The sequence below is a fragment of the Lathyrus oleraceus genome, chromosome 5 (assembly GCF_024323335.1).
Source record: "Lathyrus oleraceus cultivar Zhongwan6 chromosome 5, CAAS_Psat_ZW6_1.0, whole genome shotgun sequence".
NCBI classification, from domain to species: domain Eukaryota; kingdom Viridiplantae; phylum Streptophyta; class Magnoliopsida; order Fabales; family Fabaceae; genus Lathyrus; species Lathyrus oleraceus.
In genome coordinates, this window is record NC_066583.1 from 534,303,515 (window position 1) to 534,325,770 (window position 22,256).

Sequence of the window (22,256 nt, forward strand, 5' to 3'; positions counted from 1 at the left end):
CTTTTGAAGGCAATATGATTCTAGTGTATCTCTATGTTGATGACATATTGTTGACAAGAAGCTATTTATATGAGATAATGAAGTTCAAAAAGGTGTTGATGAGTGAGTTTGAGATGATTGATCTAGGAAATATGGTATATTTTCCAGGGATGGAGATATGTACTCTGAGAAGGATATCATTTTGCATCAACTGAAGTATGAACTTGAGCTTCTGAAGAGATTTGAGCTGCTGAATTGTAAGGTTGCGGTCACGCCTTCATAAATAAATCACAAATTGGATTTTGATCATGGGGATGATGATGTAGATGTTACAACTTTCAAGCAGTTGGTTGGTTCTCTGAGGTATTTGTGTAATATCACACTTGATATTTGATATACATTTTGAATGGTTAGTAGGTTAATGAGTAAATCGAAGTGGTCTCATTACCAAGTTGTTGTCAGGATTCTAAGGTATATTAAAGGGACTCTGAAGTATGGAGTTTTGTTCCCTTCTAGAGAAAAGGTTAATTCATAGCTGATGTGTTACTCAGGCTCTGATTGTTGTGGAGACAGAGTTGACAAAAGAAGTACTTATGGATATTTGTTTAAGTATCTGGGAGGTTATATTTCTTGGTGTTCAAAGAAACAACCAATTGTTGCTTTGTTAACCTGTGAAGCTGAATACATACCAGGTGTTGTGGCTGCATGTCAAGCTATTTGACTTCTGAATTTACTGCAGGATATGAAGATCAAGGTAAACAAGCCTCTGAAGTTGATGATTGATAACAAATCTACAATCAATTTTGCCAAGAATCCAATGTTGCACGGGAGAAGCAAGCATATTGCTGCTTTGTTAATCCAAAAGCAAATTACAGATGTGCTGACGAAAGCGATCAAGTATGATCAGTTTTTCCACTTGAGGGACGGAATTGGTGTTGTTAGTTCTGATCAGCTTAATATGAATTAAGGGATAATGTTGAAAGTAATTCATAATCAGTAATAGTAGTATTAGTTTTGTTAAGTTTATCCTAACTAGTGTAGGTTAGCAATTTTGCCTACGTGGCATTATTGTTGCGTATATAACAAGTGTAACTGTCATTAGTGGGTGTGCGTAACAATTTGCTGTAACCGTTTTGAAGAGTAGTAAAAGTTTGTTATTTCAATTCTCTCTCTTCTCTCTCTTCTTTCATCTTCATCTTCTTCATCTTATGCATTAGTTTTGAACTAACAGAGCATATTCCAAAGATAAATCTCCAGAAAGCTCACATGCTAATGAACTAAAGGAAGTTACGGAGATGCATCTCTGAATCAATCTTGTGTATATGAAAATGCATCTCCGAATCAATCTTTTGTGCATATGGAAATGCATCTCCATATCAAAATAAATATTTTTCAACATTCTTGTCTCATGTTGTGTGTGAAAAAGATGCGTCCGACAATATATCTCTGAACGCTAAAAATATTTTAATCTTTTTACGGTAATAAAGAAGAACCCCTAAGAATAACTAAAAACATTTTAATCTTTTTACGGTAATAGAGAAGAACCCTAAGAATAAAAAGAGCAATTCCCTTAACTTGAACGTAACATTTAAATACATAGCATCTCCGTAACATTTAATTACATAGCATCTCCATTTTGCCCTTGAAAGCCCGTCCGTCTTTTATTTTTGTAATCTTTATTAAAAATAAAATCTCATTTCATAATCTTCAACTAATATTTCCCTACATGCTTGGTAGCCGTAGCTCTTGGTTTTTTTTTGTTGTTCTTATCATCATTAGAAATGAACTTATGTACTTTCTACTATCTTCAATCTTCATAATGAAAATTGAAATAAATGTCACTCGGCTTTGCCATATTTACGCTCCTTTCACTCTATGAAAATGACAGGCATACTTTAATTTAAGATAAAGGAAAAGCTCAAATTATTGAATAAGGTGAACATGGTCTATACAACTTTGTTCAATTGCGATCCACTGACTATAGGAGGATAAGCTCTTTCAGCGAGCTTTTCTTTTAATCGGTGAGTTAGCAGCTTTTAAGTGACAACGAGGACGCTTGAGTAGAGAGATTGCATTCACAAGCACACAATGGAACCGTTACAGCAACTAGCCAACTAGGACAAAAAAGAAACGTATCATATCTCAAATATCAGGTCAAAGATATTCGAAAAACAGACACATCAGCAGAGGACAGATCCATTCCAATTTCAGAAAAATGATCAGTGAGAAGATAGCAAGTACTGCCACAGTGGTCCTGGTCGACCAGCAATCATTAAAAACTAGAAACAACTTTAATTCTTTTTATTTCAGAAATCTAAGGAAAATGGTAAATTTTGTTGTCACCCATATCAGGTGAAATAAAATCAGAAAAACAAGTGATAAAAAGTTAGTAAAGCAATGTGGTAGGTCCACAATTCAATCCGAATTTGCATTAAACTTCCTTGGTCAAGCAGTTAAAATTGAATCTTTGCCTAATCTTTTTTCAATGTAAAAGCCAACCCAATCCATACAGGTATATTGATTTTCCAATAGTATTTTAAATTAAAGGTTTAACAAGACTGATCAAATGAAAGGGTTGAAAAAACACCCCACACCTAACTAAAGTTGTATATATAATTTAGGAACAAATAAGATCTTAGGGAAAATAAATGAATAAAATAAAAATGGAAGAGCAAATGCTCACCTTCATCACCTTAATTCCCTCTTCTAACCTTTCTACAGAATAGAACAAACAGAGTCAAATTTCATATTGAGGGGACCACTGACTATTCATTTATGCAGCACTTTCTTTTTGGATAGCTCATTTATGCAGCACTTTACCTGCATTAAAACAAACTCAGGTTACATTTTTATTCTGAAAGAATAAAAATATAATAATCCAAAATTCCGATGTATAAAAAATTCTTTTATTTTTGGCCTGACTTTTCAAATGTTTTTGCTACCTACCTGGTCTTTGAGCTACCAAGAGTGAGCTCTAAATCATCTGAGCCGGAATCTTCATGGATCCTCTCTCCTTCCCAAGGCTTCACCAAACCAGCTGCACTGCTTCCAAAGGCAAATTCATCTGAAACAGCTTCAGCCATTGGTATGTCAGCAGTATGATCAGAGCCTGCAGCTATAGCTGGAGAACATGTCCCACTTTGTCCAGGTGTCCACATGCGGGAATCACTGCCACAGAAAACCTCTTCCCTGAAGCCAAATGGATTAGAAGCCACTAGGCTAAATGTAGGAGAAGTTGGCCCACCCTGGGGCATCCTAATCCCAGCAAACCAATCTGGGTCAAGAACTTGGCGACCTGGGCTTGGAGGAGTGGAGGAAGGCAGGAAGGAGTACTGCTGCCCGCCCCAGCCAGGACGAGTGGACTGATCCTCCCAGATGTCAGCTTTCGTCTGAGATGATCGGGCAGTTGGAGAGCTAAGTGGAGGAGTCACAGGAGCACTGATGGAACCGGTATGAACATAAAGCTGCGGAAGCTTGGAAGAGGATGCTGATGATGATCCAGATGAGAGGTTTTTGAGCCATGGAATTAGGGAATTGGCATCACCATTAGGATTTATAGCATGGGAGGATGAGCGTGGACTAGGGAAGGAAGAAGAGCCAGGGCTTGGGTTGTAGGAAGCACAGGGACTTGGGTGGTAAGATGAACATGGGCTTCCCATTGCAGAACCACCTACCACATCCATTCGCTCCATAGGCTTGCATCCCTTTAAATTAATATTTTTATTAAGTGATATGAGATAAAATAAACAGAATTTTGACATTCAAATGACTTGCATTTGTAAATAAAGATACATCATTTTAGCAATTAGATGGATCCATATGCAACAAACAGTATGACAGTTTTCCGTTCAACAAGGAATTTAACAAGTATAACTTTCATTCAATTAACATATTGTATCACCCTACTAATTTGAAAAGGAAATTGCTATTATTGGACATTGTAGCAACATTTATATCCCTTTTACCACAGGCAAGAATGTAAGTAGATTTTTATATGAAAGTCAGGCTAACAATGAACTCAATCTTCTTTAAAAAAAATGAATTCAATCTAATGCTTCAAGGCTTGTTAGTGACCAGCATCTTTTTGTCAATGGTTAACTACATACAAAGAAGGAATTTTATAAACAAGTATTGACAAATATAACAGCAACCAGGGAATCAGTTCCTAGAAACAGTTTATATCCCTCAAACTGTATAAATACTCCTACAGTTCTACCCTACAGGTGTCAGAGTGAGGAAAATTTTACTCCAACAGTTTATTATGGCTCTGTCTGGTTCAATAAATACATCAAGTTTTTGTCATTTTTACTTCATTCATTTTAATTACAACCATTTGACTATTGAAGAACACTATAGCAACCTAAAGTTTAAACATTGAAGAAATATGTTTTAAGAATTTTGGATATTAATTTGGTTATATACTAGTATTAGCTTGTCTAAAAACATATATGAACTAGATGTCAATTCTGTTTGCAGAATCTTTAAATCAACAAAAACAGTATATAAAACTTCTGGCCTAATAAGTTAGCTGTTTCCTTGTATTACATGTAACTGGATTGATAGGGCTTCTTGGTTAATTTTTGTTCACTTAGCTAAAACATGTCATTTTTAGCAAAGATAGAAATATGTACCCCTTTTAAAGTTTAAACACACGCACTCAACCCCATTTTTTTAATTCATTGTTTCCAAAAACAATTAAAGGAAAAACGAAAAAGGCAAAAGTAAAAGAAAACAAGTCCAACCAAGGAAAATCCTATTGAGGACAAACAAAACTGGTGAGTGAATACCGAATAGTGAATACAGCCACTCTTTCCAGTTGAGAGCGTCATCAATAATAAAGGTGAAACTGCATAAAATAAAGAAAAAGATCTAAATCTAAATAAATACAACCGCAACCCCCTAAAAATAGAAGAAATATCACGGGAACTAAGGAAAAAAAGTAGCTCTCCAAATCAGAGTACCATGCAATTTCTGCAAAAGCTTCTGCCAAATTGCAACAAGCACAGCAACAAACTAAATATACCAATCACACACCTAACATGACAAAACTACCCTCAACAATTTCCCAAATTCAAATACTCCATGTTAAAAAATTGTTTGCTTTCCAACTACATTGCCTCCAAAAGTCCAAACCCAAATAAAATAAAAAAGTGAAAACCAAAATGGCCATTTTCTTCCTCCCCTCGAGATCTATGCCACTACCCCTAAGTATTTCTCACGGATCATCAAAACACACTATAGAGAGAATCTTTAGTGCTTCACGCTTTAAAGCTAAAGGCACAGAGCCACAGACACAACCCCGACCAGATCTAACGGTCACCGGCGAGTCAAAAAAGAAAGAATCTAACCCAATTCTTCTAAATACATTACCATTCACCATAAATATCAAATTAACAAAATCACACATTATCAAAAGTAGTACTAGCATTAAACGCAGCACCATCTTAGTATTTAGAGGATCATTGCTAGTGTTGGGATATAAATATGAAGCACAAACACTCCAAATATGACCTCGACACTCCCATAATAATTTGAAAAAATTGAACAAATTAACCGTAATTAGAAGTGTCGGCACCAACACGCTTTTTTCCGGGGTTTCTGTGCTACATTAGCATGTGCCATGTACAATTTTCATAAACCAAAACCACACACACAACAAACTGTGAATTGCCAAGCCTCAATCATCAATGAAGTCATAAACTACTATAATTGAAGGTACTTGATGCTAAAATTAGAAGGAAAAAACTCAAAATTATATCTAGTAATTAAAAATTAAAAATACTAACTACAGTTATAATTAAATTGCTTGTTGGTTCTTGTTACCTTACGATACGTTGTGCCATCCGGTTCAACGATCCAACCGGCTTCATTACAGAGAGCTTTGAGAACTTCATTGTTGTCGCAGTGTTTGGGAAGCTTGTAGTTACCGTACATTCTCAAACCGGAGAAGATCTTCGCAGCTATGGCTCTTCTTCTTCTCTCTCTCCTTTTGTTATTCTCTCTCTCCTTCCACGTTGGTTGTCTCGTCCCCGACGTCATTTCCGTCGTCGGAAAAACACTCGCCGCCGATGAAGAAAAAAAAAGAAACTCCAGTAACAGAAATAACAATCAGAAGTTCGATTAAACACAAGCACGAAACGGTCAAGAAGTTCCTAGATCGAATTATCAAGAAGCAATGAAGATTGACTAAAAACGACGGCGTTTGAAGGAGCTGAATTCAATTTATCAAAAATTCAGCAAAGAAGAATTTCGGTTTGATCGATTTTGGTTATGATCTAATCTAATCTAATCAGATCTAAACAGGTAGTGAAGCGGTTAGTTCGCCGGAGTGAAGTTAACGGAGAATGTTGACCGGAAAACTCGTCGGAAAACTGTGTGGTTTTTTTTGAAGAGAAAACATGAATGAGATGAAGAAAGAAAGAAAAAGTGTGAAAGAAAAAGTGGACTAAATACATTGAGGTAACAAAAAGAGACATGGTTTATTAGAATAATTACGGTGATGCCATTAGAAATAAAGAGAGAGAAAACGGAAAAATTAATGTGGAGTGGGATTTGTACGTGCATGACTGGAATACGTGTTAAGGTTGACTGAGGTGAACACTGCCCCAAATATGGCAGTGCAGTGAGTATTACGGATAAATAAATAAACAAGGAAATGTCCTAAACATCAGGGGTTAATTAAAGCATAATATTGCTTAGATTTGGAAAAGAAAATCAAAGAAAAAAACAACACAAGTGGTAGTATTTATTGTGTTAAACTAAATTTAAATTTGATTGTATATTTTTTTTACTATTTTGGAAATATTTTTATTTTATTGATATACTAACTCCGGAATATTTTTAAATCAAATCCATTTATTTTTTATTTATTTTTTGAAAATTTGAAATTCAACACTGCGACATATTAATCCAATATGATCATCCACTTTTTACTGGTGAGAGTTCATTTAAAGAGGTAAGATATGAATCATTTAAAGATTAAAATAAGTATAATGTGTTGTTATACAATGGTTTTAAAATATCACTCTTTATCACAATTTTCGAGAATATGAATGTATGTATCGACATTTTTGCTAAACTAAAAAAGTAGGAGTTCAAAATTCCTGATTAGGTCATACGAGGTGGATCACCTGAACATGTGATGTAACATTTATGTCATTGATTGTGGTTGGTTGATGTGACATTTTAATCTCATTCATATATTCTCATATATTTTTTATCTAAGTGAGGCTGAATGAACATATAAATATATTTTGTTGTCAAAGTAAGGCAAAATGCATGCAGATAACAAACACGATAATTGATTGATGGGTGAACCCTCTATTTATAAAGGGGATGGATTCGTGTAAGTTTTTTGGAATCTTATAGATAAATATATGCACATATTTGGTTTGAATATGTTCCATGTAATTTCGAACAATGGAAAAACTTTGATGCTTCTAAATGCATGATTTGAAGGCATAATAGTTTTACGGGATAAACTATCATGATGTGTCATCCTTACATACTAAGGTGAGAACGTCAAATCTCTTATGACTCTATACCTCGTTATTATGCATGTTTTGTTCTTTAAGAAATTAACTTTCTTGGTGGAAAATACATAATATGTTTAGGCATGGTCTTTTAAGTCCATTCCATTACAGAAGCCTCACATATCTGTGTGATTTGAAGTTTGGAAAAAATTGAAATTTTCTTGAGATGGAAATTTCTTGAAATGAAGTGTCATACCGATGTGGCACATCTGCACCATCTAGACTTGCAGCTCGTGTGTGATTTGGAAGTCTAACAGTCTTATTGATTTGACATGTAGTTATTTCCATGTCATTCATGATCTATATTACGATGTGTTCGATGGTCAATTCGTTTGGATGGAGTGATACATCGATAATTTTTGAACGAAATCAAGACCATTTGATATAATGATTTTGTGTATTGTTGTTTGATTATAATGTGTGACTATAAAACATTTACAGTTGTTGATGCAACGTTGCCATCACTCGTTTATATGCCTTTTCGTTTTAATTTTTTAAATCTTTTTTGCAATCGTGCTAACTTTCAGTCCTTTGCGTCCTTCCCGGTTGTGCCTCGTCTTCATTTCTCACTTTCATCTCTCCTATTTTTTCATGACATGTATGATTTCTTCCCTTTTGTTCCTATTTGTATTATAAAAAAGGTAAATCATGGCTTGGTTGAGATGAATGACTTTAAAAGAACCATTACAGCTTATGACCTTTTGACTGAACATTATTTATAAAGGGTTGGAAAATGGTTACCATGTCCTCTTCTAAAGATATATATGATGTTGGGTTAGGGCCTCGGGTGCTCTTGTTCAAACCTAATAAAAATATTAGTGGGGCCTCGGGTGCTCTTGTTCAAACCTAATAAAAATATTAATGGTAATTTTTTTTTGATATAGTTGGGTACATAAGAGTGTATAGATAATTGTTATATGGTTTTATATGAGACTATTGTCAGGGCATTCACCGCGTCTTTTTTAATATTTAAAATGGTTATCCATGTTGTACCATGTAAAGAGGGTGATCAAGTTTGTTATGGTAAGTGGCTTAATTCAAAAATAGATATTTTTCATGTCCATCAAACGTTTTTCAATAAGATTGAGCTTGGTCTTTCTTTTACCGAGTTTGAATGCAAGGTGATGCGTTGATTAGGCGTCCCTCCCTCCAAAATAGACCTTAATAGTTATGTGTATATAAGTTCTTTGATTTGATATGTGAGCATTCAGAATATCTTTGTACAACTAATGTCTTCTTATGTTTATATACCCTTAATTAGGGTAAGATTGATATATGTTTCCTAAGTGAACACCTATCTAAAAGTTATTTTCTCTTAGGTTTATTCATTACATAAGTCCCTTAAAAATACTTCTTTAAAGCATCGTGTATTTCCTACAAAACTCACATTTTCCATTGCAAGTATGATAATCAAAATTTTCCTTTCTATTAGAACACGAGTTTATTATTGATTAAAGTTGTATATAAAGATTGTATGCCTCTCGTCAATCCTTAATTTGACGAGTAAATAGACTCCATATACTACATGATCTCTAGTTATGTACTAAAAGTTTACGCATGCGAGAATTTTGGATCGAACTTTAGTCTCGACAAGGATAGCTCCTTGATTCGAAAAAGGTTTAACATGTAGTCGAAGTCTGTTGACATGTTGATCCTACATGATGTAGTCGAAGTATGCTCAAGCATGCAGTACTTGAAATTTCTAGGATTGTTAGCATGTCGAATTGGGTATTTTGTTTAAGCCCAATTATTTAAGTTAGCTTGTAGCTTAAGTTAGCTTAGTAGTCTATAAATAGACTAGTTCTCTAAAATTGTTGAGAAGATTTTTTGTTTTTTGTTATTCACTTGTAATATTTAAACCCTAATTGAGAAAGTGAATAGTAAAACAGTTATAATCATTCCTGATTTTCTTCTTCTTCCCTCTTATCTCTCTTTTGTAAAACCTAATAGGGTTTTTTGTGTTTGTTGAAGAAACTCAATCTTTCTCATATTTTGATTTGTCCTTGACGACATCAATTCACAACAAACTAGTGAGTGACCATGGAGAAAAAGATGTCATCAACAAAGTATGAGATTGAGAAATTCAATAGTGTGACCGATTTTGGTTTGTGGTGCTTGAAGGTGCAAGCCTTACTCGTTCAGAAGGGTTTGTTAGAAACATTGAAATGATCAAAGAAGATGGATGTTGGCCTAATAGAGAAAAATAAGAAGAAAATGATGATCTAGAAAGCCCACAACGCCATTGTATTGAGCCTTGGTGATAAGATTCTCCAAAATGCTTCAAAGGAGAAAACTGCAGCTGGTGTGTGGACGAAACTCGAAGGTCTGTACATGAAGAAATCGTTGGTAAATCGTATATACCTGAAATAAGCTTTGAATTCATTCAAGATGAGTAAAGACAAAGTCTTGGCTTAGCAGTTAGATACAAGGTCAAGATTAATGATGAAGATCAAGCATTGTTGTTGTTCTGTGCTTTACCTAAGTTTCATGCTTATTTCAAAGAAACACTCTTGTATGGAAGAAATTAGTTGACCTTTGAAGATATTCAATCAACTTTATACTCTAAGGATTTGAATGAACGAAAGGATCATAAGCCATCGACAATTGGTGTAGGTTTGTTTGTTAAGGGGAAATTCTTTAAGAAAGATGGTAGGTTTGAGAAGAAGAAGGATAAAGTTCTACATAATTCTTATGGTGGTAATGCTCCTGCTATTAAGTGTTATCATTGTAAGAATGAGGGTCATAAAATAAAGATGTGCCCTGATTGACTGAATAATCATGGTGGAAAAGATAATGATAATGCAACCATTATGCAAGATGGTTATAAATAATCTGATGTCCTAGTAGTTTCAAGTAGCGACTCTAGCAAGGAGTGGATTATTAATTTAGGTTGCACTTGGCACATGACTCCAAAAAAAGACGTGTTTGAGGAATTATGTGATCGAGATAGTTCATCAATGTTATTGGGAAACAACAAAGCTTACAAAATTGCAGGTGTTGGATTTGTGAGACTAAAGCTCCATGATGAGTTAATAAGGTCATTGACTAATGTCAGGTATGTACCTGATCTTAAGAGAAATTTGATTTTTCTTGGTGAATTCGACAAGAAAGGATGTGTTTTAAAGGAGAGCAAAGTATTCTAAGGGTAATGATGGGGTTGAAGGAAGTCTTGAGAGATGTGATGAAACAAGGCTTGTATACCCTTGAGGATAAGGTTGTTAGTGGTTCAACAAATGTGTTATCCAAAAACCTATGTCAAAGACTGGGCTATGGCACAAGAGACTTGGCCATGTCAATGAAAGAGGCATGTCGAACTATCGAAACAAAATTTGTTGTTTGGTGACAAGGTCAAAAAAAACTTGAGTTTTGTGAACCTCGTGTATTTGGTAAATCTTGTAGAATAAAGTTTAACAAAGGTAAATAAAGAACACATGGATCACTTGATTATATTCATGTTGATATTTGGGGCCCTACAAGGAATCCTTCACACTCAGGTGCAAAATATTTTTTATCCATAGTTGATGATTATTCCAAAAAGTTATGGGTATTCATTTAGAAAGCCAGGGATGAAACTTTTAAAAATTTCAAAAGTTGGAAAATCCCTGGTTAAGAACCAAACTAGCGGGAAGGTCAAGAGGTTGAGGACCGACAATGGTCTTAAATTTTGCAATGAGGCTTTCGATAACTACGTGTTGCGTTTGGTATTGCGAGACACTGAGTTATGACATGAACTCCCTAACAAAATGGTTTGGATGAAAGGTTTAATCGAACCATTCTGGAAAGAGTGAGGTGCATGTTGGTTAGTGGGGGATTAAAGAAGGTGTTTTGGGCAGAAGCTATTGTGACCGTACCATATCTCATAGCATTCACCTCAATCTTTGCAAGTGAGGTCCTTGATGAAGAACCTAGAGATTACAAGGAAGTTGTGAGGAGTCGAAACAAGATTGAATCGCTAAAATCCATGGATGATGAAATGAAATCTCTTCATGATAACAACACTTGGGAGATGATCGAGAAACCTGCAAGGGGTAGGTTAGTCAGTTGTAAGTGGATCTTCAAGGTTAAGGAAGGAGTGATGTCGAAGATATTTAAGGCAATGTTGGTTGCTAGGGGGTTCACTCAGAAAGAAGGTGTCAAGTTCAATGATATGTTCTCACATGTTGTAAAGCATATATCCATTTTCATGCTGCTTTCTATGGGGGCGAAGTTCGACCTAGAACTTGAACAGATGGATGTAAAGATTGCCTTCATGTATGGTGATCTAGATGAAACAATCTTGATAAGGCAACCTGTGTTGGTGTAAGCCCTAGAGGCCAATACTTTTGATACTTGTATCGAATTATTTATTAATAATAAAAGGCTTTTTCTTTATTATGTTTATTTAATAAAGTCCCTAGAATAGATAGTCTGTTTAATGTATCAAGTATGGCTTAATCATGAGATCACATTAAACATAAGGACACTATTCTTAAAGTATCCGTAGTCGAGCTTTATTGTAAAGTGGGATAACATTAAAGCATTAAGACTATTATGTATATAGACTGATGATCACATCTCATGGATCATGGATAAGGAGTTATCAAGTCTTAAACATAGGTATGAATATTAAGAGTAATATTTATACTGGATTGATCCGCTATGAGAATACTATATAGAATGTTATGTAAAGTGTCATAAGTTATTCTCATGGTGATAATGGTGTATACCACCCTTCGACCTGAAACCACTATGGACCCTAGATGTAGAGTCGAGTGCCTTATTGCTGATCAAACGTTGTCCGTAACTGGATGACCATAAAGACAGTTGATGGGTACTCCACGAAGCATGCTAAGGGACATGAGTGACCTAGATGGAATTTGCCCATCCTGCGTAATAGGATAAATGTCTATGGGCCCAATATTGAACTGGACAAGGATGACACGGTCTATGCCTTGTGTTCAATATAGACATAAGGGAAAAAGGGTAATTATACACATAATTATTATCACAGAAGGATTTGTTAGATCACATGACATTTTCGTGTCTTGGGTAGCAGTGATGTGTTGCTAGATACCGCTCACTGTTTATTATGTTAGATACGTGATTTAATATAATTGCCAATGCCGTGAAAACCTATAGGGTCACACACAAAGGACGGATTGATGAGAGAGAGAGTAACTAAGGAATACTGTAATGTACGGTGCCCTTAAGTGAATTGTAGAACATCGTAAGGTACGGTGTACTTAAGTAGAATACGAAATATGGTAAGGTACCACGCGCTTAAGTGATTTTGACATATTATAAGATATGGGCCATATACACTTGAGTGGGCTTTTTAGCTTGCAGCCCACACAAGTGGTTCTATAAATAGAACCCTTGTGTAGAAGCATTAGTACAGTTGCAATTTCATTTCTCTCTCTCTCTCTCTCTCTCACTCAAAGCCTTCATTCGTAGCAGCTAGCACTGAGATTGAAGGATTCCGTTCGTGTGGACTGAGTAGAGGCGTTGTCATTGTTCAACGTTCGTGATCGCTCGTAGATCTGCATCAAAGGTTACAACCGCCATAAGAGGTAACGATTCTATCACTGATCATGCTCATTCGTAATGATCATTAAAGGAGAAATTTTAAATTCCGCTGCGTTTTGGATCGCCCTTCTCCTTCAACCTGAAGGGTATGCAGAAAAGGGAAAGTAAGATTATGTGTGCAAGATGAATAGGTATTTATATGACCTGAAACAATCTCCTTAACAATGGAACAAGAGATTCGACAAATTCACGACACACATAGGTTTCACTAGGAGCTAGTTCGACCACTGTGTTTACTTTAAGTTTTGACCTATAAATTAACTTGTTATTTTGTTGCTTTATGTGGGTGATATCCTCATAGCAAGTAATAATGTAGAAGATGTTACAAAGGTAAAGATTGAACTTAACAAGGAGTTAGACATGAAGGATCTGAGAGTTGCCTCCTAGATTCTTGGGATTAACATCCAAAGAGATAGAAAGTAGTTAAGGTTATGCTTATCTCAAGAGACATATCTAAAGAAGATTCTCGACAAGTTTGGTATGAAAAATTCAAAGCCTGTTGTAACACCGACTAATCCTCCGTTCAAGCAGAGTTCGACTAAAAGTCCTAGTACTGAAGTCGAAAGAGCCTATATAAATAACATTTCATATGCCTTGTAAGCAGGTATATGGTCAATCAAAGGATTTGTTGACTATGATTATGCAGGATGTATGGATTCCAGAAAATCTATTTCAGGATATGTGTTTACTATGTTTGGCACAACAATCAGTTGAAAATCAACACTCTAGAAAGGTGTTGCCTTATCAACCACTGGAGCGAAATATATTCCCCTCATTGAAGTTGTGAAAGAAATATTGTGGCTTGAAGGTTTTGCTAAGGAGGTGAAACTTCAAGGTTAAGTTATTACTATTAAATGTCATAGTCAAAATGCAATACACTCGTCGAAGATTACAACCTATCATGAGCGAACCAAGTACATCAATGTGAGGCTCCATTTTTTCAGAGAGATAATCAAACATGGAGAAGTCCAAGTACTGAAGGTCTCGACTAATGACAATGTTGCTGATATGATCACTTTGACATTGCCAAGCTACAAGTTTTTCCATTGTATGCAGTTGATAAAGCTGCATGAAGAAAGCTAGTGTGTTCCTTTGATGTTGTAGAGTTTGTTCCAAGGTGGAGATTTGTGAGAATTTTTTTATCAAACTCTAGTCTCGATTAGGGTATCTTCTTGATTCGACAAAGGTTTAACATGTAGTCAAAGTCTACTCACAAGTTGATCATGCATGTTGTAGTCGAAGTATGCTCAAGCATGTAGTGGTTGAAATTACTAGGATTGTTAGCATGTTGAATTGATCCTTTTGTTTAATCTCAGTTGTTTAATTTATCCGGTAGCTTAAGTTAGTTTAGTAGTCTATAAATAGACTAGTTCTTTCAGATTTTTTAGAAGAGTTTTTTGTTGTTGTTATTCACTTGTAATCTTTAAATCCTAATTGAGTAAGTGAATAATAAAACAATTATAACAAATCCTGATTTTCGTCTTCTTCCCTCTTCTCTCTCTTTCGTAAAACCTAATAACGTGTATTGTATTTGTTCAAGAAACTCAATCTTTCTCGTATTTTGATTTGTTATTGACGACATCATTTCACAACAACGTCAAAACCTATACACATGAAGAAGTATTTCTATAAGTTTTTTTTAGTCCTTTTTCACCGTCTTTTATTTAGGGATATATCTTAACCAATGCTGTCTTCCTGTGCAAGTAGAATGCAACCAAAAATGATTAGGAAGAGGTTGGTGGAATTATTTGTCAAAACCAAAAGGAAAATTCATGAGAATAATATGTATTTGACAAAAGAAAAGTTTGTCGTATCTTTGAAGCACGTCGTCTCTCTTGTTCCCTTGCAAAAGAAAGTAAAATGTTTTGATTGATGGATATATCTATCAAAATATTAAAGTGAACAATGTCTTTGTGTGATTGAAGGGGACTCAAGATGTGTTTGTTCCCTATTTAGTTACATATGTGACTTCTACTCACAATTTTTCCAATAATCAGAAACCTTGTTGTGTCTTTCGAACAAATGAACCATACAAGCCTTGACAATTCTTTCACCAAGAAATATTATGGCAGAATCAATATAGATATGCCTAATTTTGATGATTTGGTTAAATATATTCCATAGCTTTTTTGCTATTAGAACACCAACTTCAACGACGATATGAAATGTCGTAAATGAATATTTTAAATAGGTGAAATTTTGGTTCACCGGGATGATGAACAAAGAATGAAGTCTACATGTTATTATTGTTGTGTTGTGTCATTATTCTATTTTTTTAGAGTGTGTTTGAATGAGACATTTTAATTAAGGATATATATATATATATATATATATATATATATATATATATATATATATATATATATATATATATATATATATATATATTATTTTTTGGAAAAATATAGAGATTTGTCAAAATGATGAAAATTTATGAAGTATTATGTTCAACTCAAATTTAAAGAATTTCAAATGATATCTAAACGTAATTAATTTAAATTTTTTCTCGCATTCTATTTTTATGAAAGTTAAAATGATTATTAATCTTTTTAATTTTACAAGTTGATCTCCATATTTGTTGTTGAATTCAAATATAAGTGATTAAGTTTCACATCGACTAAAAATTAAAGAAATGTTAGATATATAAGAGAAATGATTCATATCCCTAATGTCTTTAAGTTTTATGTGGATATGCGGTATCAATGTCTCTTAAACCATGAATGTTTAGTCCATTGACCTTTTCGACACTCCCAAAACTTTCTAACAAGTGATATCAAAGCTTGACTAAACTCTGTTGAAGAGCAAAAATGAGATCTTAACGTGAATATATATATATATATATATATATATATATATATATATATATATATATATATATATATATATATATATATATATATATATATATATATATATATATATATAAATAAAAGAAGTGACTCATATTTTTAATATCTTGAAAAAAAAATTATTGATATTAGGTAAACATTTAACTTGTTAACACTTTCTAGTCTTCCGAACAAGGGGGTGGTGAGACTCCAATCATTTATTATAATTTTTTAATAAGTCTTAAAAGAATTTCACAAATTTATAAATTAGTCCTAGTAATACTATACAATTTGTCATTAAAAAACCAAATACTAAAAAAACTAAATACTATATAAATATGAATTATGGTTCTAAGTTGGTGAGTGGTCAAAAAACATATATTTTAAAAAACGGTTTATTAGGCACAAAAGTACCAATTAGCCGTGTTTGTTTGTTTTAGTAGTAGTTGAAGACTTGACATGAATTATATTAGGACAAAAGCAAAAAGTTAGCATTATTAGAAAGCACGCTTATTTGACCTGAATAGCCAAAACTCGTGTTGGTAGACCACGAGACTCGTTGATGTGGATAGATGATGCTTGATCAGTACACATAATTCGCCAATTTCCTGTAACAACGCGACAATTAAAACAGATATACAGTATTAATATCAAGGGCAATTTTGGTACATAAATTAGCGGCAAAATCCCAAAAACAAGGAGCATTACATATGCTTTTTGTTTAATTGTCATTTCAATTTTAATAAAATTAGAATAACAGCAACAAAACGGTGGCGTATTGAGGAGAGAAGAGACACGTGTGAGGAGGGGTTCGGCGCACGTGCTGAGAGTGATGCATGAGGCGATGATGTTGGTGGTGAACGGTGGTGTATGTGTGAAATGTGAATGTGTCTCGTTGCTACTTCCTTCCACTTCACGTGATCACACACCTTTGCATGACTCTTTGTGGGTCCCATTTTCTCCCTCCTTTCTGTTTCTTCGAACTAGTGAACGTGTGCGGGGATGCCACTCTGTCACTATCACATTTCATTTCTAACCGAAGCGATATAGGATATATTTAAAATTTCATTTATATACATAGATGGACGGTGGAAATTTAGACATTCAAATAAAATAAAGCCATTTATAATTTTTGATTTTTTTTAATATATATAATTTATTGAATTTCGATATTTTGTAAATAAAATTCGTTTAAAGTTTACGATGCTGAACTTTTTTCAAAATAATTATATTTTCAATTAATTTATAAAATATTTTCAAATAAAAAAAATTGTGTGACAAAAAAAATAATCATATTTATAAAAGATACATACATCACATACAGAGCATGCGTCATATATGGTGGTTTTTTTATGTACTATTCCTCTTGTATAACTTAATATTCCTCTGTTTGGCTAGCATAGTTTCATTAAAATCTCTTAGATTCCTGAAACCAAGCCCTCCCTCTTGTTTAGATTTGCACATATTACTCCATTTCTATTTTCCTACCGTTACATATCACCCTCTACATCTTATTACAAATATCTTTAGGAATAAGAAATGAACTCATAATAATGTAGGTTGAGACGACTTAGGCCACAACCTTAATCATACTTAATCATAGGAGTCCTTCCTGCACAAGATAATTTATTTGCCTTCCAGTTCCTTAATTTATGTCTGACCCTATCAATGAGATAGTTAAAAGTCTGATTTTTGAATTTTTGAATTTATTTGCATGTTTATACTAAATATACAAAATAAAATAAAAATTGTTACAGAAAAATTTAGAAGACCTAATAGTATTTTTCATATAAATTGTATGATATCATGAATATTCCCTCAAAAATAGATGTGAAATACAAGTGTGTTAGCTGATTACAGATGCCTCAGTTAAGAAATCAAAACTATATATATTTTGACTCTGTAAATGCAATTGAACTACACTCCCTCTCTGGTAAAGGCTGTTTTAACAAATAAAATTTATTTTAAAATGATTATCATTCTCACTTTTTAATATAGTAATAATTATAATTTTTCCAATTTTTCCAATTGTATCTTTTAATTATTATTTTATACACTACTTTTAACACTTTAATAAGATTTAAAAGTATAATATTTTATGACAGTCATTTTAAAACAGACAAAACACAGAAAGTATATAGTTCCATCTTGATTGGACAATTCATATCAATGAATGCATGCAACCCTAAACCCAAATTAAAAAACTTTAAGTTTAAGTAATATAGAGGAGAATTAACAGGAATCCTGTGAGGAGCTAAAAACCAACCCAATTCGTATGTGTGTGTATCTGTTGTTAAATGGCAGAATGACATGACAGATTTTTCTACAACCACCTTAGGCGGTTTTTCGCAGGGATGCCCACCAAAGAAAACCTTGTCACTCAGTTGTCAGATCAGAATTTCATATCGTAGATCTTCCAGACAAATTCATTCTTTTTGAGTCGAGCAGCATCATTGAAAAACTTAGACTTGTGTAGCAAGAAAAGGAATCTCCGAAAATTGTTTGCAGTGGAAAAACAATTCTAGTCCTGGAAATTCACCTCATATGACGACGGTCTCAATTTCCCAACGATGTGCGAGAAAAAGTTCAAACAGTACAAGGTATTCTCTGTTAACCAGAAGCAGTTTTTCAGGTGATTTTACTCAGTTTCACAAACTCGTTCAGTAAATGATTTACTGACTTGTTCACTTCATCAGACACTACCAGCTGAGGATGCACCAAGTGTAAAGCATATGAAATCACAACCTTCATAACTAACTCCAAATCCAATTTATTAGCATCACACTTCCACACATTTTGATTCGCAAACTTGCATGTTTCTCGCAGCATGCATTTACCACAAACCTGAAGGAAAATGAAATTGTAAATAACATGGGTAAGAAGATGGATGTATAAATATAAGTCACAAAACACGGTGAAAGTATTTATGCATGTTATATGCCTTACTGTATTTTCTGGAACCTCGAAAAATTTCCGCAGTCTTTTCGCAGGGAAGACACAACTCTTGCCGGTGGAGGGGCAACCAAACACAGCCACTTGCTTTATTGCACTTCCTGATAGCCATCTGTGAATCCAAATTCATGTTATAAGCCGTCAATATATTCTAATACATCTAACAAGTACGGGGAATGAACTCACAATTCTCAAATAGGATCCTTAATATCTAATAAGATCATAATCGTATATGCTCATTTATCATCATGAACCGGCAAGATTTGTATCTCACAAGTTACAACAATTCTCATGCTCAACGACTCGGTTTCAGGGCAATAGTAGTTTTTGCATCAACTTATAGTAAAAGAGACTTAATTTCAAGTTTCTTGTCAAGAAGAAGTCCTTTGAATATCCATTATTTACAATCTAATGTAAGAGGGGACTCATTCTTTTTAAGATCAATATGCTCAACTGGTTAGCTCTGATGAACTGGCCCAGTACAAGAATTGTTAGCATCTTGCAGAATTCAAACCAGAAAATCCACATTATGATCTAGGGAATTATTTCATAAACTACCAGTCCACCATGCACATCTTTTCAAAAATGGACTTGGAATAACAATATCTTCATTATTATTTAAACTGACTACCACATCATGGTAAATTCACCCCAAAGTTAATAGTGCCCATTTAGGAGGTGTTTGTATACTCATAATTATTGAATAAGCACTTATCGCGCAAAATTTATATATGATATGCTTTCATAAGCTGTGTATGAAAAGAAGTTCAAAACAACTAATGATCATAACTTAATAAGATAAGCTATTCTTCTTACACTGCAGGGTTTAGTGTAAACATAATGAGCCAAGCTCTAACTACATGTCGAACTATAATTCAAATCCAAAAAAAAATTCTTACAAGCTCTTTCAAACCATATATAAGTGCATATGAATGCAACCATCTAACTTATTCACGTTTTCTTAAATTCATATTCTCACTAAATCAAACATATAAAGACAACTATTTAACATAAATCACAAGATCAAATATACAAAAAGCTCATCATCATCATTATCATTACCAAAAGACTTACTTGGCCATTTCACGATTATCACTTGCAAATTTCTGTGCTGCAAACTTAGCATACCCCAAAGCATAAGGATTCTCAAACCAACCAAGATCAAATCTTTCATGAACATTATCAAATTTAGCATCCTTAAAATACCCATTTTCGTATAAATACTTCAAAAACACCACCATATCAATCGAAAGCTCCTTAAAAACAAAAGGTTCCCTCGGCTTCTGCTTCTTCTCTACCTCCTTTTTCGTACTTATTACATCATCAGGAAGAGGTTGATTGGTGAACGCAGAAAATAAGCTCTTTTTTTCAATTTTCTTTGGAACTTCTTTTGTTAAAATTGGAACCCCTTTTGTTTTTTTCTCCTTCAAGGTTCTAACTTCTTCCGTTAATTGCTTCAGTTTTTTCTTCATCTCGATGTCTCCTTCGCCGTTTTCTTCTATTGTTGTGATTTTGCCTGACATTACTTCGGAGAAGAAAGTGCTGAGAGGTTTTTCGGTTTGCTCGGTTTGGGAATTTGGGGGTTGGGTTTGGGGTAAGGTTGCGATGGGTCTGAGCGTGAAATTGTAGTGGAGGGAAGTTAGGGTTTTGGGGTTTATGAGTTGGTGGAAACGGCGTTGTGAAAGAAGGTTTTTGAGGAAAGCCATGGAAATGGAAAATAGAAGCCGTGAGTGCAGCGCGAAAAACACAATACTAGTGAATAATACGACACGATTTGGTTACTTCGATTTTACTTGCAACAATAGGTATTCATTTGTTTGGTTAAATCCGAATTAAATCGGAATCTAAATCATATCATAATGCTTTGATCGAGCAAATATCGAAATAAATCAATGAAATTTGATGTTAATGAGTTAGTGTAAAGGAGTTTTAAAATTCTGTTCGTAGGTCCATCTATCCGAATAAATCATATTATTATGATGGAAACTAATATAAGATATTCATCGAGAAAAAAAATAAAAATTAATTTGTGACATTCAAAATCTATATGGAGAAACGAGAAAAATTTAAGAATTTTATATTATTATGAAAAATTAGTTGATGTAAATTAGATGTTTTTTAAAAATATTTTTACATATTTGTTTATAATATATTCGATCAATCAAATCCAAACCAATCCGTTATTTTTCGATTTGGGTTTTCTCGAAAAAATATGATAATTCAATCCAACCCAACTCAACCTGTTATTTTTCGGGTTGGTTCGGTTTGGGTTTTCTCGAAAAAATATGAAAATTCAATCCAACCCAACCCAACCCGTTATTTTTCGGTTTGGGTTTTCTCGAAAAAATTTAAAAATTTAATCCAACCCAATTCATATATTTTTGAACGATTTGTGTATCAGATTCCTTAAAACCCAAACCAAATCGATCTACACACACCCTTATGCAAGAGAATTCTTTCAGTCACCCCTTAAATTTTACCTGACACACTCATACTTTCATATTGCCCATACTACCCCTGACTGGAAATTAAATGAAAATTTCGAACGAAATTTTTGATAGACTTAACGAAATTTCCGATACAGTTCAAAAATTCCAGTAGTACATTTTAAATTTCGATATACCGAAAATTTCCAAATTTTGGGTTTGTTTCATTAATTTTCGGAAATTTGAAATTTACATGTGGTTACCGAAAATTTCAACCCAAGTGAAATTTTCGGTAGATTATTTCTTTGATTTTTTGGACATTCAAGATTTTGCCAACAATTTTGGATGGTTGTGATTGCATCGACAAGATAAAACATGTTTGATGAAAACATCTCAAAAATGCATCTTCCTCAACTTTTTATTAAGGTATAAGTGTACTTCAATGAAACTTCACCTTCCGTAGAGTTCCGGCTTCCGAATGGCACCACATCTCTCGCCAATCTGATGTCCAAGTTGAATAAATTATTATCTGATACGGAAACTAAGAAGATGAAAAAGATCGAGTTTCGTGAAGATTTGATTAATACTGACGGGAGGGTGAAATACAACCTTATTAAATTGAAGACCGACGAAGATGTGAAGGAAATGTGGAGATCATTTTGCCGTAGGATAACAAAGGGGTCAATTGAGTTAGATGCTAGACTTTCAAGATATGTTGACGACATAATGAAGATGCCGAAACGTCCAAAATCATCTGGTAGTGTTTATGTTTCTCTTATTTATTATTGTTTTTTTAAGTCATGTTTAAGTTAATTGATCGATGAATGACGTGTTTGTTGGATGATAACTGCAAATGCACAGTCTATCGTGTAGTTTTAAAAGATTATCAAACCCACAGAGACTAATAGTCAAACTAATGTTATCTATTGTTGCAGTGCAAAGCTAAGGCTAAAGGTTATAAGGTTATGAACGAG

The 22,256-nt window shown here is 33.8% G+C and overlaps 2 protein-coding genes across 4 annotated transcripts; both read right to left on the reverse strand.

The window, feature by feature from the left end:
• Nucleotides 1–1,481: 1,481 nt before the first annotated feature.
• Nucleotides 1,482–6,402, reverse strand: LOC127086157 (BES1/BZR1 homolog protein 4). 3 transcript variants are annotated; one of them, XR_007789413.1, is made up of 4 exons: nucleotides 5,803–6,401; nucleotides 2,926–3,683; nucleotides 2,663–2,799; nucleotides 1,482–2,093 (listed from the first exon to the last, which is right to left on the reverse strand). XR_007789413.1 is itself a non-coding variant. In XM_051026871.1 (3 exons), the coding sequence occupies exons 1-3, from the start codon at nucleotides 6,016–6,018 to the stop codon at nucleotides 2,796–2,798; spliced, it is 978 nt and encodes a 325-aa protein (XP_050882828.1). In that variant the 5' UTR covers nucleotides 6,019–6,401; the 3' UTR covers nucleotides 2,468–2,795. The 3 variants fall into 3 exon arrangements, 2 of the variants coding, with proteins under 2 accessions (XP_050882828.1, XP_050882830.1); XM_051026871.1 differs by lacking the exon at nucleotides 1,482–2,093 and having other exon boundaries at nucleotides 2,468–2,799; XM_051026873.1 differs by lacking the exons at nucleotides 1,482–2,093; nucleotides 2,663–2,799 and having other exon boundaries at nucleotides 2,922–3,683; nucleotides 5,803–6,402.
• Nucleotides 6,403–18,026: 11,624 nt separating this feature from the next.
• LOC127086160 (uncharacterized) lies at nucleotides 18,027–20,739 on the reverse strand. Its single transcript, XM_051026882.1, has 3 exons — nucleotides 19,931–20,739; nucleotides 18,851–18,968; nucleotides 18,027–18,748 (listed from the first exon to the last, which is right to left on the reverse strand). Exons 1-3 carry the CDS (start codon nucleotides 20,560–20,562, stop codon nucleotides 18,533–18,535), a joined length of 966 nt encoding a protein of 321 aa, XP_050882839.1. The 5' UTR covers nucleotides 20,563–20,739; the 3' UTR covers nucleotides 18,027–18,532.
• Nucleotides 20,740–22,256: the final 1,517 nt, after the last annotated feature.